We start from the raw sequence: 12,197 nt of genomic DNA on the forward strand, positions 1-12,197 counted from the left end.
GGCGTACGAGAGGTGTACCGGGGAGGTACTCTGAACCCCTGTGAGTCAACGTATACTACGTCTGCGTCGTATTGCGAAGGTGGAGCTATCGAAGAACCGATAAAGACGTCCTGCGTCAAATCGATCGAAGACGTCGGAAACGACGCTGCGGAGGGTGACGGCGAGGGTCGAACATCACTGTACAACCTCGGCTGGGCAACATCAGGGCGTGGGAAGGAGGGGAAGTGGCCCTGGTGATGTTGAGCGTTGAATTGGTGGCCGTTTGGGTTCATATTGACGATTCGGACGATGTTATACGATTTTTACTGATATTTACAATTTTATGTGAAGTCAGCGATACCCACCTTCCCAGCCAATTCACTACCAACACCGGGGACCTCCGACTACGTTCTGTACGAGCCGACGTAGACGTAATACCGAAAACGCACCTCGAGAGGTCGGTTTTGACTCTCCGTTTTTGACACGTTTCTCAAGCCACAGGAACGTCTAGTAAATTACTACCGAACATTAGGGCCTACAAAACGGTTACGTACGCGACCTAGAACTACCACTTCGAGCGAAAAAACGGTGAAAAAACGGTCTCCGTGAGTTAGTAAACGCAGCCTAACGGAACGGTACAGGAGTCCTCGCGCTAAGCGCCAGCTCGAAAAGAACCAGTCTCCTCGATATTCCGCATGGCTGTTCGGAGGTCCGCAGTAAAGTGGGTATGGTCGAGCTGTATCGATACGGGTTCATGAGCTCCATACGACGGCAACTGTACATAAAGCATCTAAAAATCTCAGTGCTTACTAAATCTAAGAGGCCAACCCTCTCAAACGCCTTGATCTGCTTTGAACGAAGATGTACAAAGTACAGCTCGACGCCGCGGTCCTTGTACGACTTGACGAGCTCGAGTACGATTTGGAGTGCGCTACCAGAATCCAAATGTCAAAACGAGTCAGCTGATCGGCCTTGCATTTCTACAAGAGCTACACAGATGATGGAAGACTTACGAGGAGTCGATATCTTCAACGTCGTTCATGTGAAACACTATCGCATGCGCGTGGTCCCGTTTCGGCGCTTCAGAAGGATGAACGAGGTCCGCGCCGTAAAGTTCCAGCTACACAACACATGAGAGGAAGCGAGAATGAGCCTCAGGGCCTTGAAGTAGCGCTGTGAATATGTTCGACTTACACGTCGCAGCCTCTCTTTGAGCTGACCCGTATTGGCAAAGTTCAGATTCTCACGAATCCGGATCACCAGCTATAACCCCTATTAGTACATGTGGCTGTAGTTGTGCATCCCTAACGACTCACCACGCCAGGTAGATCTTCCTCGATAGCATCCGGGTTCTCGTCTACCGGGATCCATTCGTCCGTCTCCCTTACTCGACCGATGATCTTGATCCGAGGTTTAGTCGACTTTTGGATGACGAGGATGAGAGAAAAGGCTACGCTGGCTACCAATCCGACCTAAGGAGATGCGAATCAGCAAAGCCGCTTGCAAAGCCGAAGCAAAGCTGAGGCTTACCTCCACACTGAACAACAGGGTCAGGAGGAACGTCATTGCCGCTTGCAGTGCATCTGTCTTTGCGCGAGATCGCCAGTAGAACGAGATCTCGTGAGGAACCTGTAAATAAGAAGGGTCAGCCACATTATCGCCGCCACCTCATCTATCAGAGATGTGACTGACCTCTGCGAGGATAGAGTAGACGACCTGCTTAACAACGTCAGCGTGATTCATGAAACCGTCGCCGGCAAATCGACTCTTACCACTACGACAATGCTCGCCAAGACCGCCTGGGAAAGAGCATATGAGTAACGATCGACAGCGACTTATCCTAGCAGAAGTCGAAGCTTACCTTGGGTAGGTAGTGGAAGTATTGAAGGAGGAACAACGTCATAATCGCGAAGATCGAGGTGATGATGGATGACATCTGAGACCTCCCGCCGATATTGGTGTTGAGTCTGATGCGCGGAATACACGTATCAGCCGAGCGACCTTGCTTGAGGCTCTATGTTCGGTTTCACATACCGACTCCTGGTGATGGATCCGAACGCAGGTACGCATCCCGTCCCCGTACAAAAGCTCACAGCGAAATTCGATGCACCTGTAGTTGCAAGATCGATGAGTAACCTCGCCTAGGACAGAAGTTTTGAGGCTCCGCAGTCAGCTGGCGTACCTAATGCTACTAACTCCCGGTTGGCAGAGATCGGGTACCCAAACTTGGCGGAATTCTCCTTGGCCGCCATGACGGAATCGACGTAACCACTGCAAGGGTTAATCGCGTCGGTTCAATCTGTTTGTGATATGACTCCTGGTCCTTCGACTCACATGACCGCAATGACTGCAGCAGTTGGGAACTGGACCGCGCCAGGTTCGACCACTCATTAGCGATTTGATTGGACGCATGTACCAAGAGCATCGCGACTCACAGTCTCGTGTGCGTACTTCCAGAGTTTAGGCTGGAAAGGCAGACCGAACGGCAAACCTGAACCCGCCTCCAGCTTGCCAAGCACCGTGATCCCCTTGAGGTCGAGCTTGTAGACATCCGTGACGACTGTGCGCAGCGCCAAACATGATAAGAACCATAGGGATGGGATCAATCATCTCGGTCACATCCCGCCTCGGATCGCGAAAGGCTTGACTCACTTGTCGAGACGACGACCAGGATGAAAATTTCCGGAATATATTTCAGCGCGGGGACTTTTGCCCTCAAATGTTGCTTGAACAGCCGGGCGCCAATCAACCACGTCAGCGAGACCAAGCTGAGTCCCGCTGTCCAGAGGTTGGTCTCGCCGATATAACTACAGATGAGGATGAGCTTTTCAAAGGGCGTGATCGTGTTGCCGTGGACGTATTGCGCCAAGCCTAGCATCGGTACCATCTGTTCGATGAAGATGATGATACCCTGAGCGAATGGTCGTGATCAGCACCTGTACCTCCAAAAGGTGTCACTTCGGACTCGATCAGCTTACGATGGCAGTGATGAAACCCCTCAGAAGAGCCCTGGATAGGACGACATCCAAGAATCCCATCCTAAAAATCCCGAGAAAAAAGGTGATCATGCCGACCTAACAACCCGAATACGCAGCAGTCAGTACACCGACACTTTCATCCGATCACGCCTTTCCTCGGGCATCCATATTAGATAACCTGGACTTACCTGCATGGCAGTGATCCCAGCAATGGCCATGGCGACCCCTTCAGGGTTCTTGGGCGCATGATGCGGATCGGCCGTCAGCGCGTCGGTGACCAGTTGGCCTACCAAGAGGGATAGGGCGGCTTCTGGTCCGACGGAGAGTTGACTGATTGTTCGCCCACCAGAATGAGGTTGTAGGGTGTGCAGCACGATATGGTGTACACAGGAGGGCAGAATGATCAGAATATGATGGGTTTTTGCGGATATCATGAGCCAGACTACTGACCGACATGTCCCCAAGAGAGCATATACGATTCCCGGGATGGCGACCGAGTAGATCCCAGCGACCGGATTGAGCTTGGCCAGCCCGCTTGCATAGGACATTGCCTACGAGGACAGTCCATCGGATCCGATCAGCATAACCTTCCAGTAGGATATTTCCTAGCTCGTACCCGGACTCACTTGTGGGATAATCAAGCACGCTACCTACGAACCATATACCGTGTGAGAGAGCAGATTCAAACCCGGGATAAGCGTTATGTCCAAGAAGCTGGATGGGGAGTTTTGGCTCACACTCATCCCCGCGGTAAAATCTCCTCCGAACGTGGACCATTCGTATTCTGGTAACCACGATGTGACCTACGAAATTTCAAGACGAAAGAATTCGGAATCGGGATGTCGATGAATATGGGTATGCAGGAGAACATGGTGCAGGCAAAATAATGGGGGGTTCGTCAGCTTGCTTTCGAGGGAAACCGTAATCATTTCATGGGAACGAGGACGAGATCGAGAATGAGAATGAGGATAGGAAGATATAGAATTGGCTTACAGGCACGTAATACTTCGTCCGCTGTTTGACCCGTGCCGGTAAGGATTTTCGTTTAGTCGGAGCTACCACTGTGATCGTGATCGTGTTCGTGTTCGGTAGGGGTATGGTTCGTCATTTCCAACGGGTTAGGAGTTAACAAGAAGAAGAAGAAGAACGTGAGGTTTAGCGTTAAGCGTGAAATCAAATCCCATACTGAGGTTAAATCATGAAAACGTAGCAGCAGAAAAGGAAGGGAAAGAAAAGGAAACTAGAGGCTTACCGAACGAATCCCCCATAGGTGAAGCTCTTCCGGATTCCATATCCGAGAACGGACTATCCTTGGATTTTCCCCTCGGATCTCTACTATCATTAGGGTCCGCAGCGAGCTGAATATGACTCCCGTTCTTCCCTCCTTCGTCCGTCCGCCCGCTCTCCGAGATTGTCCGGTTATCTCCATTGTCGTTCTCTTGATTGTCGAGAGTGAACTGTTCCCTATCGAGCTGTTGCACCAAGGTTCCCCATCCTGGTATACGTTTAGACGCAGAGATGGACCCTAGGAGGGGGGAAGTCTCGCTGTGACGGTTTTCCGGCCGTCTTGCTCGGGGGCCGTTGGTCGTCAGTGGTGTTCTTGCTGATGAAGCCGATGTCGTGATGGTGGATACGGCTTGGTTCGAAGGGACGCTGTGTTGCGTTTGTTTGTCAGGGAGCGGGAGAGTCATGGTACTCGTAGTGAGCGGCTGTTGTTGCTGTTCGAGAGGAATTCTGGATGGGGTATCTGAATTGTTCAGGGTCGGTACATGGTCTTGAAGATGAGCCGGATTGTCGTTATCGTCAAGTCTAAGGGGATACTGGATCTTGGAAGGGAGTGAAGGATGGTTGACCCTACTCTGATGTTGGTTTCACGCATTTCCAACCCCCCCTTGATCGATAGCACTGCCCCCCCCTGATCGGCTAGAACCGATCGTTCGAGAGTAAGCGGACATCAGACTGTTTTATATATAACCGTGCATGCATGCAATATACGATGTCCGCGTCTCCCTTGACCTCCACCTCGCGCTCGGGTCCGCGGTCATCCTCGGCGTGTGCTGGGCCGAGGCTCGCGAACAAAGTCTGGGGTACGGTAACAGCAGAGTAGTAGCTTGCACCTTGATAGTTCGGAGCACTTGGAGCAAACACAACCTGAAAACATCGCAAGGCTACTACAAGCTACACGCTGCCATATTCATACGAAACTAGGACGACTTGGGGAAACATCCAGGCTCGGTACAGTTCTGGACCCGATCCGTGAGTTCAGACACGATGGGACCCTCGCTGCTCATCGTTGGCTGACCAAATCATCACACCCTCGTCTCCAGGTAACGACACACGCTTCCTCTATCTTTTCGAATCTCGGAATACTGTATAGGACAAGGCAAAGCCCAAAACGTCGATAATCCGACGAGAACAGGATACGACCACACGATGACCATCATCGATACCAACAAAGACCTCTCCGCCCTCTTCTCCAAACAAGTCAAGCTCACCCCGGATGCCATCGCGCTCGAGGATGAATCCCATACCTACACCTACTCGGAATTAGACCTCCAAGTCGATGTTCTGGCGAAAAGACTCCGTTCATACGGAGTCGGCAGGGACGTACTCGTCGGCGTCCTCCTCCCTAGGAGTGCGGACTATGTGATCGCCTGCCTCGCATCGCTGCGGGCCGGAGGAGCTTTCCTCGTCCTCGAACTCGCTTACCCGCCCAACCTTTTGGCGGACGTGATCGAGGATGCCAATCCGGCTGTGGTGATCACCTATCGAGCGGAAGTGGGCAAGATCAAGGAAGAAACGCCCGTGATCGTATTGGACGAGGAGTTCCAGGCGGTACAGATGAACGGGCATGCCAAAGAACCGGCGGTTCTGCCCGAAGAGGATGATCTGGAGAGGCTCTGTTTCGTGGCTTATTCGAGTGGGACGACGGGGAAACCGAAGGGGATCGGGAATCCTCATCGGGCGCCCGTACTCTCGTATGACCTGAGGTTCGGGGTGTCGGATCAGAAACCGGGGGATAGGGTGGCTTGTAACGTGTTCTTCGTTTGGGAGATCCTCAGACCGCTATTAAGAGGAGCTACGGTCGTGGCCATCCCGGACGAGGCGTCTTACGACCCGGTCTCCCTGGTAGAGGTCTTGCAAGCGAAAAAGATCACGGAGACGTTGATGACCCCGACCCTGTTGGCGACCGTCTTGCACCGTCATCCGGATATAGGAGAAAAGTTACCGGACTTGCGGATCTTGTGGCTCAACGGGGAGGTGGTCACCACCGACCTCGCTAGACAAGCTATCAAGGCCCTACCCAACGCGCGGTTGTTGAACTGTTACAGCGCTTGCGAGACGCACGAGATCGCCTGTGGGGATATCGGGGAGATGGTACAGCACCTGGACGAGGTCGCGCTCTATTGTCCCGTTGGGCCGCCTCTGGACCGGGAACATACGTACATCCTGGACGAGATGGGTCAAAAGGTGGAAAGTGGGATGAGCGGCGAGTTATTTATCGGTGGACCGATGCTCGCTAGGGGGTATCTGAACCGACCGGAACAGACGGCAAAGACCTTTGTCAGGGACGAGTTTGACGCCGAAGAAGGCGCGTTGATGTACAGGACAGGGGATCTGGCTAGGTTGTTGCCTTCGGGCTTGCTGGAGATTACCGGACGGGTCGGGTCGATGATCAAGTTGAGAGGGTATTCGGTCGTTCCCGTCAAGGTCGAGACGGCCATCATGAAACACCTCGCCGTCTCTCAATGTGCGGTCGTCGCACATGGAGAAGGTCTGGATCGACAGCTCGTAGCTTACATCTCTAGGGACAAACACGACGAGGCGGGGAGACCTTTCCCGGACATCTTGGATTCCGGACACAGCCCCGCAGCGAGAAAGTTGCTCTCAGAGGTCTTGGCGCAGTACATGATCCCAACCTTGTGGATGGAGCTGGATGATTTGCCTTTACACGAGGTGTCGGGAAAGATCAACTTGAAAGCTTTGCCTTCCCCCGGGTCGTTGTCACAGACCCCTGGGTTGGGTGGGGCGAGTGGGGCGAGGACGCCTCAGGATCCGATCAGCGTAGACGACGTCGCCGAGATCTGGGCGGATACGTTGCGTATGCCCCGAAACGCCATCTCGCCGGAAAACAACTTTTTCGACCTCGGTGGGCATAGTCTTTCGCTCGCCGTGCTCGCTTCCAAGTTGTCGAAAGCGTTCGGGTTCCGTGTACCCGTCGTACGTCTGGCGGACCCTCCCACGCTGGCTGGACACGTCGAGAGCGTCAGGGCGGTCAGGGATGGACATTCGGCAGCCATCGAGGCGGACCTGCCTGCCATCTTGCGGGCGGATTCGACGCTCGACAAGGACATTCAACCGACGGGCAAGGCGCCTTGTCCGTTGAGGAAAGCCAACACCGTGTTGTTGACGGGTGCGACTGGGTTCTTGGGTGCTTTCCTGCTCAACGACCTGTTGGAGAGTACGTCGGCCAGGATCATCTGTCTCGTCCGGTTCAACAACCCTACAGGAAGCGATTCTGCTGCGGGTATCGCGAGGGTGCGAAAGCATCTCCTCGACCTGGGCTTGTGGCGCGATTCAATCATGGAGCGTATCGAGATCTTGCCTGGGAACTTGGCGAGGGAACGTCTGGGGCTTTCTCCCGAACTGTTCAAGGAGACTGCTTCACGTATCCAAGTCATCGTGCATGCCGGTGCTACCGTGAATTTGGTATACCCGTACGCTAGTCTGCGAGGTGCTAATATCGATGGAACGAGAGAGATTTTGCGACTGGCTTCGATGAGCGGAGCCACCTTGCAGTACGTCTCTACCAACGGCGTGCTCCCGCCAGCCAAGAACGGTTGGCCCGAATGCGCCAGGCTCGACGTGGATTCCGTCCCAGACAAGCTGTTGGACGGGTATGGACAGACGAAATGGGTCGCCGAGCAGCTGGTGCACGAAGCTGGACGTCGAGGAATCCCCGTCAAGATCCACCGAGCGGGTACGATCAGCGGTCATAGCTTGACGGGAGCGACCAACGCTTGGGACTTGGTCTCGGCGCTGATCGTCGAGTCTATTCATCTTGGGTACGCACCGGACGTCGAGGGATGGCGGGCAGAGATGACGCCCGTCGATTTCGTCAGCAAGGCCATTATCCATCTCGCCAACCAGACCCAGGCCAAACAGTCCGTCTTCCACCTCGGGGATCCTCACCCGGTCGATATGAAGTCGGTGTTCAAGGACCTGGAAACGTTGGGTTACCCTACGAAACCTCTTGGGTGGGACGACTGGGTCAAGCTGTGGACGGAGAAACGATCGACGACCGGTGGTGAGGGGGCGTTCACGGCGGACATCTTGAGAAGCGGTATGCCCAGCGTCGAGTTCCTCAAGGGGATCATCGTCCTCGACAACGAAGAGACACGACCTTTCCGTGAGGTCGTCGAGCGACCCATGGTCGACTCGGTCCTGCTCGAGACTTATACGCGACACTGGTTCGCTCGAGGTTGGTTGCCTCATCCTCCATCGAGTTCGCACTCGTTGGGCGGGATCGCTCATGCTCCTCGACGAGGTCCTCTGAGTGGGAAAGTGGCCGTGATCACCGGCGCTTCGTCCGGGATCGGAGAGGCCGTGGCGGTGGCCCTCGCTCGGGAAGGGTGTCATATCGCACTCGCCGCTCGGCGGTTCGACGCGCTCGAGGCTGTGAAACGAAGGTTGACGATGAGGGAAGGCAAGGTCATCATCCGCAAGACCGACGTGACGGATCGTCAACAGGTCAAGGACCTCATGAAGGCTGCCAACGAGGAATTGGGACCCGTCGATATCCTCGTCTCGGTCGCCGGGGTCATGTACTTTACCATGATGGCCAACTGCCACGACGAGGAATGGGAACGGACCGTAGACGTCAATTGCAAGGGACTCTTGCACTGCCTCTCCTCCACGGTGCCCGGGATGGTCTCCCGCGGATCGGGCCATATCGTGGCCATCTCCTCGGACGCCGGAAGAAAAGTCTTCCCCGGCCTGGGCGTCTACTCGGCCAGCAAATTCTTTGTCGAGGCGACTCTCCAAGCTCTCCGACTAGAGACCGCGGGGACGGGGTTGAGGGTGACCTCGATCCAGCCGGGGAACACTGCTACGGACCTCTTGGGCATGTCTACGGATAAGGAAGCTATCAAAAAGTATGGAGAACCGACGGGAGCGCAGATCTTGGACCCGGAGGATGTGGCGAATTCGATCGTGCACGCGTTAAAACAGCCGGCGCATGTGGCTATCAACGAGGTGCTCATCGAGCCTAGGGATGAGCCGATTTGAAGCGGGAGGGATGTGTTTTGAGATGATGCATATATACACGGACACTTGAGGTTGGTTAGATAGGATAGGTTGTTTCGGGATACTAGGGGGTTAGCATGTTGTGGCTTTTCGAAGGTGATAGATGACGACAAGCATATAGATACGATTCTCTTACCACGCCGGGTCTCACAGAAGGTTTGGGTTGATTTGAAGCAGGACGACTGGTCTAATATTATTGCATGTCTCTGGATCTCTGGTGAGATAAAAGAGGTACAGTAGCAGAGTGGTGTTTCATCGTTTCGAGAGTGATGACGCTGTCGCTTTCTCACGCGTCGTCGCGTCTAGCACAGCTATAAGCAGCGCTGCAGCTCATAGCACTTGTAGTACTCTAGTCCCTGTAGCTATTCATCATCCGCTCTCTCTCTCATGGCGACGCAAGCTGTCGAGTTGGAAACGTGAGATCCCCGCTTGAGAAAAGGTGGGTGACCTTTTGAACTAGAACCGGAGCTCGAACAGAAGCGGATTTAGAACGAGTGAAAATTTGAACAGTTCGCCACCGAAAAGTCACATACCTTTGATGGTCAATACCCGACACGCCGAACGATTAGAACAAGAACGGCTAGCGGTCCTTCGTCTACTGCCAGGAGCGGACGACTTTGACTCAGACAGCGAATTATCAGACCCTCCCGACACCCCAGATACGCCAGATCTCACCCCAAGGATGTTCGCAGAACTCCCAAAGTTTGATGGGAACGACGCGAAAGCGAAAAGCTTTCTCAACGACTTCGAAATCGCAATGCTAGACAGAAACATCATCGATGACGACGTGAAGAAGGCGAGATACTTCGTCCGCTGCATGACCCCGGATACGAGATCCGAACAGTGGGTGGAGCAGTGCGATCAAGCGACGAAAGGGTCCTTTGAAGCCCTCGAGACATCCTTTAAGGCGACATTCTGCGACAAAAACGCCAGCGACATCGTACAAATGGCCGCCTTACAACAGATGATGAAGACCAGGTTACGAGATCAAGATGTAGGGAAGACGGATGCGATGGGGGTGCCGATGCACGTGAAGTATTGCGAGGAGATGGCGAGATTGGGTAGAAGCGTGCCGAACACTACGGCGGATTCGACTAAGGTAGCCACCATCCTTACCAATGTAGGAGGGGGATTAGCCAAGGTCATCCGAGACGTAGGCCAAAACGACACGTTCGAACACTGCCTGAAAGCGATCAAGGAACTCACCGACTGGCAGATCAAAGAGATTCAACACTGGGCCATCGTCGAGCAATGGTCTTCGAGGCCGCCAAAGACAGCCTTGCCAATCTCCCCGGCACTCTCGGTGGAAGCCCTACCGGCCTCAAGGTCGAACTCATTCTCCAACCCAACCCAAAGGACCCCCCGAAACGAGGCGGGAGGTAGCAACGATCGAGACAACCGGTACGTCGCGATCACACCAGCTCATCAAGCGAAGATCGACGAATGGGAATCGCGATGGGGAGTAGGAAGCGAGGTGACGGCGGACTGCGGGTTCCCTTTGACGCCGGGAACCGACCCCACCGGTTCACGAGAGTGCTACAAGTGCGGGACGAAGAAGCCTAGCGTTTACCTAGCCCGCGACTGCCCCAACCTTTGGGTCAACCAGAGGGAACAGAACTACAGGTACAAGGTCTCCGAAAGACGACGGATCCCGGGTAATCAGCAATACCAGGCGAGACAATCACAATACCAGAATTTTGGAGCAGGATACCGAGGGTCGGGAGCGAACCAAGAGCCTTTGGGCCAACCAGTCCCGGTACACGCCATTACGATCGACGACGACTCTGAAGAAGAGGACGGCCTGGGTTGGATGGATCTGCAGGGAGCGGGAAATGCCCGCGGACTGGGTTTCTGAGGGAACACCCGGTCCGTGAAGATCAAAGACCCCTCGAACCAGTAGAGATCTTCGCGGCAGAACCAGAGGGACAGGAGGAGGAGGCGGAAAGAGAGGAGGAGAGCGAAAGGGAGGAAGAGGAGGAAGAACAACCGGAGGCAGCGGGAGAAAATAGGGTTCGGTTTGCGCTCCCACGAGTGGGAAGAAACATACACAACGCGAACGATCCCGAAGCGAGACCGACAAGAGCAAATGAGGAAGTGATCGATATCTATCCGGAAGGTAAAGAAAGGGTTCCGCCGATCGCGGTTCCTCATACATTGGAGAAAAACGGATACAGGTTCTCAGCGAGCAGAAGAGGGTATCTCGACAGTATGGCCCTAGTTTCGGCAATGGACCTTTCGTTCTACGGGAAGCACCAAGCCGGGCTCGGAGCAATCGAACCCTCTTCGCTCGTCCTACGAATGGCGGACGGATCCAAACGAAAATCAAGCGGGAAGGTCCGCCTGGCGTTCATACTCAGCTACCCGGGTGGACAGATCAAGGCTCCCTTTACGTTAGAAATCGTAGAGGCAAACGAGTCATGGGACGTATTGATAGGCCTACCGCTGATCACGCAGCTCAAAGGTCAGTTAGACTTCGGAGAGCGAGTATTGACAGTAATCGGAAGAGGCACACCGAGACGCTTTCCCGCATACGAGCCGATTCGTCAGGATACCTGGATGGAAGAAGGGTTAGCTCTATACACCTTGGAAGACGCCAACGAACAGGGAGAGATCCCGGACGACTACTCGAAAGGTATTCTGACGGCGGCCGAAAGAGCAGAAGAGGTCCTGAAGAAGGTCATCATTGGGAAGCATTTGACACCGGAACAGCGAATCGACGTCGAGCAATTCGTCAAAGAGAACCATCAAGCCTGGGCATTGAGCCTTAGCGAACTCGAAGCGGCTGACGTAGAGCCGGCGAGGATCCAGATCGACAAGACGGTAAAACTGCCCCTGGAACCGACTCAAAGGATGTCAAGGAACGAAGCTCTAGCAGCGTCGGCCTACGTGGACGTCCTATTGGAAGCGAACCTCATTCGGCCTATCGATCCTTGG

General features: G+C 54.2%; 3 protein-coding genes across 3 annotated transcripts; 2 read left to right on the plus strand and 1 right to left on the minus strand.

The window, feature by feature from the left end:
• Window positions 1–331: 331 nt before the first annotated feature.
• On the minus strand, window positions 332–4,811 carry HD553DRAFT_317680 (putative endoplasmic reticulum protein). The gene is made up of 21 exons (XM_046180778.1): window positions 4,210–4,811; window positions 3,951–4,018; window positions 3,695–3,760; window positions 3,584–3,607; window positions 3,408–3,508; window positions 3,146–3,287; window positions 2,958–3,053; window positions 2,632–2,890; window positions 2,415–2,539; window positions 2,314–2,342; window positions 2,162–2,250; window positions 2,014–2,089; window positions 1,841–1,946; window positions 1,752–1,778; window positions 1,672–1,695; window positions 1,510–1,608; window positions 1,296–1,451; window positions 1,174–1,242; window positions 993–1,099; window positions 790–910; window positions 332–715 (listed from the first exon to the last, which is right to left on the minus strand). The coding sequence occupies exons 1-21, from the start codon at window positions 4,646–4,648 to the stop codon at window positions 632–634; spliced, it is 2,307 nt and encodes a 768-aa protein (XP_046033947.1). The 5' UTR covers window positions 4,649–4,811; the 3' UTR covers window positions 332–631.
• A 289-nt stretch (window positions 4,812–5,100) lies between these two features.
• On the plus strand, window positions 5,101–9,616 carry HD553DRAFT_122673 (linear gramicidin synthetase subunit C). Its single transcript, XM_046176514.1, has 2 exons — window positions 5,101–5,213; window positions 5,285–9,616. The coding sequence occupies exon 2, from the start codon at window positions 5,391–5,393 to the stop codon at window positions 9,243–9,245; it is 3,855 nt and encodes a 1,284-aa protein (XP_046033948.1). The 5' UTR covers window positions 5,101–5,213; window positions 5,285–5,390; the 3' UTR covers window positions 9,246–9,616.
• Window positions 9,617–9,801: 185 nt separating this feature from the next.
• HD553DRAFT_345130 (uncharacterized protein) lies at window positions 9,802–11,118 on the plus strand (the record flags this gene model as incomplete). Its single annotated transcript, XM_046183067.1, has 1 exon — window positions 9,802–11,118. The coding sequence occupies one exon, from the start codon at window positions 9,802–9,804 to the stop codon at window positions 11,116–11,118; it is 1,317 nt and encodes a 438-aa protein (XP_046033949.1).
• Between the last annotated feature and the right edge of the window lie 1,079 nt (window positions 11,119–12,197).

The sequence above is a fragment of the Filobasidium floriforme genome (genome assembly GCF_021052385.1).
Source record: "Filobasidium floriforme strain CBS 6241 chromosome Unknown HD553scaffold_22, whole genome shotgun sequence".
NCBI lineage: Eukaryota > Fungi > Basidiomycota > Tremellomycetes > Filobasidiales > Filobasidiaceae > Filobasidium > Filobasidium floriforme.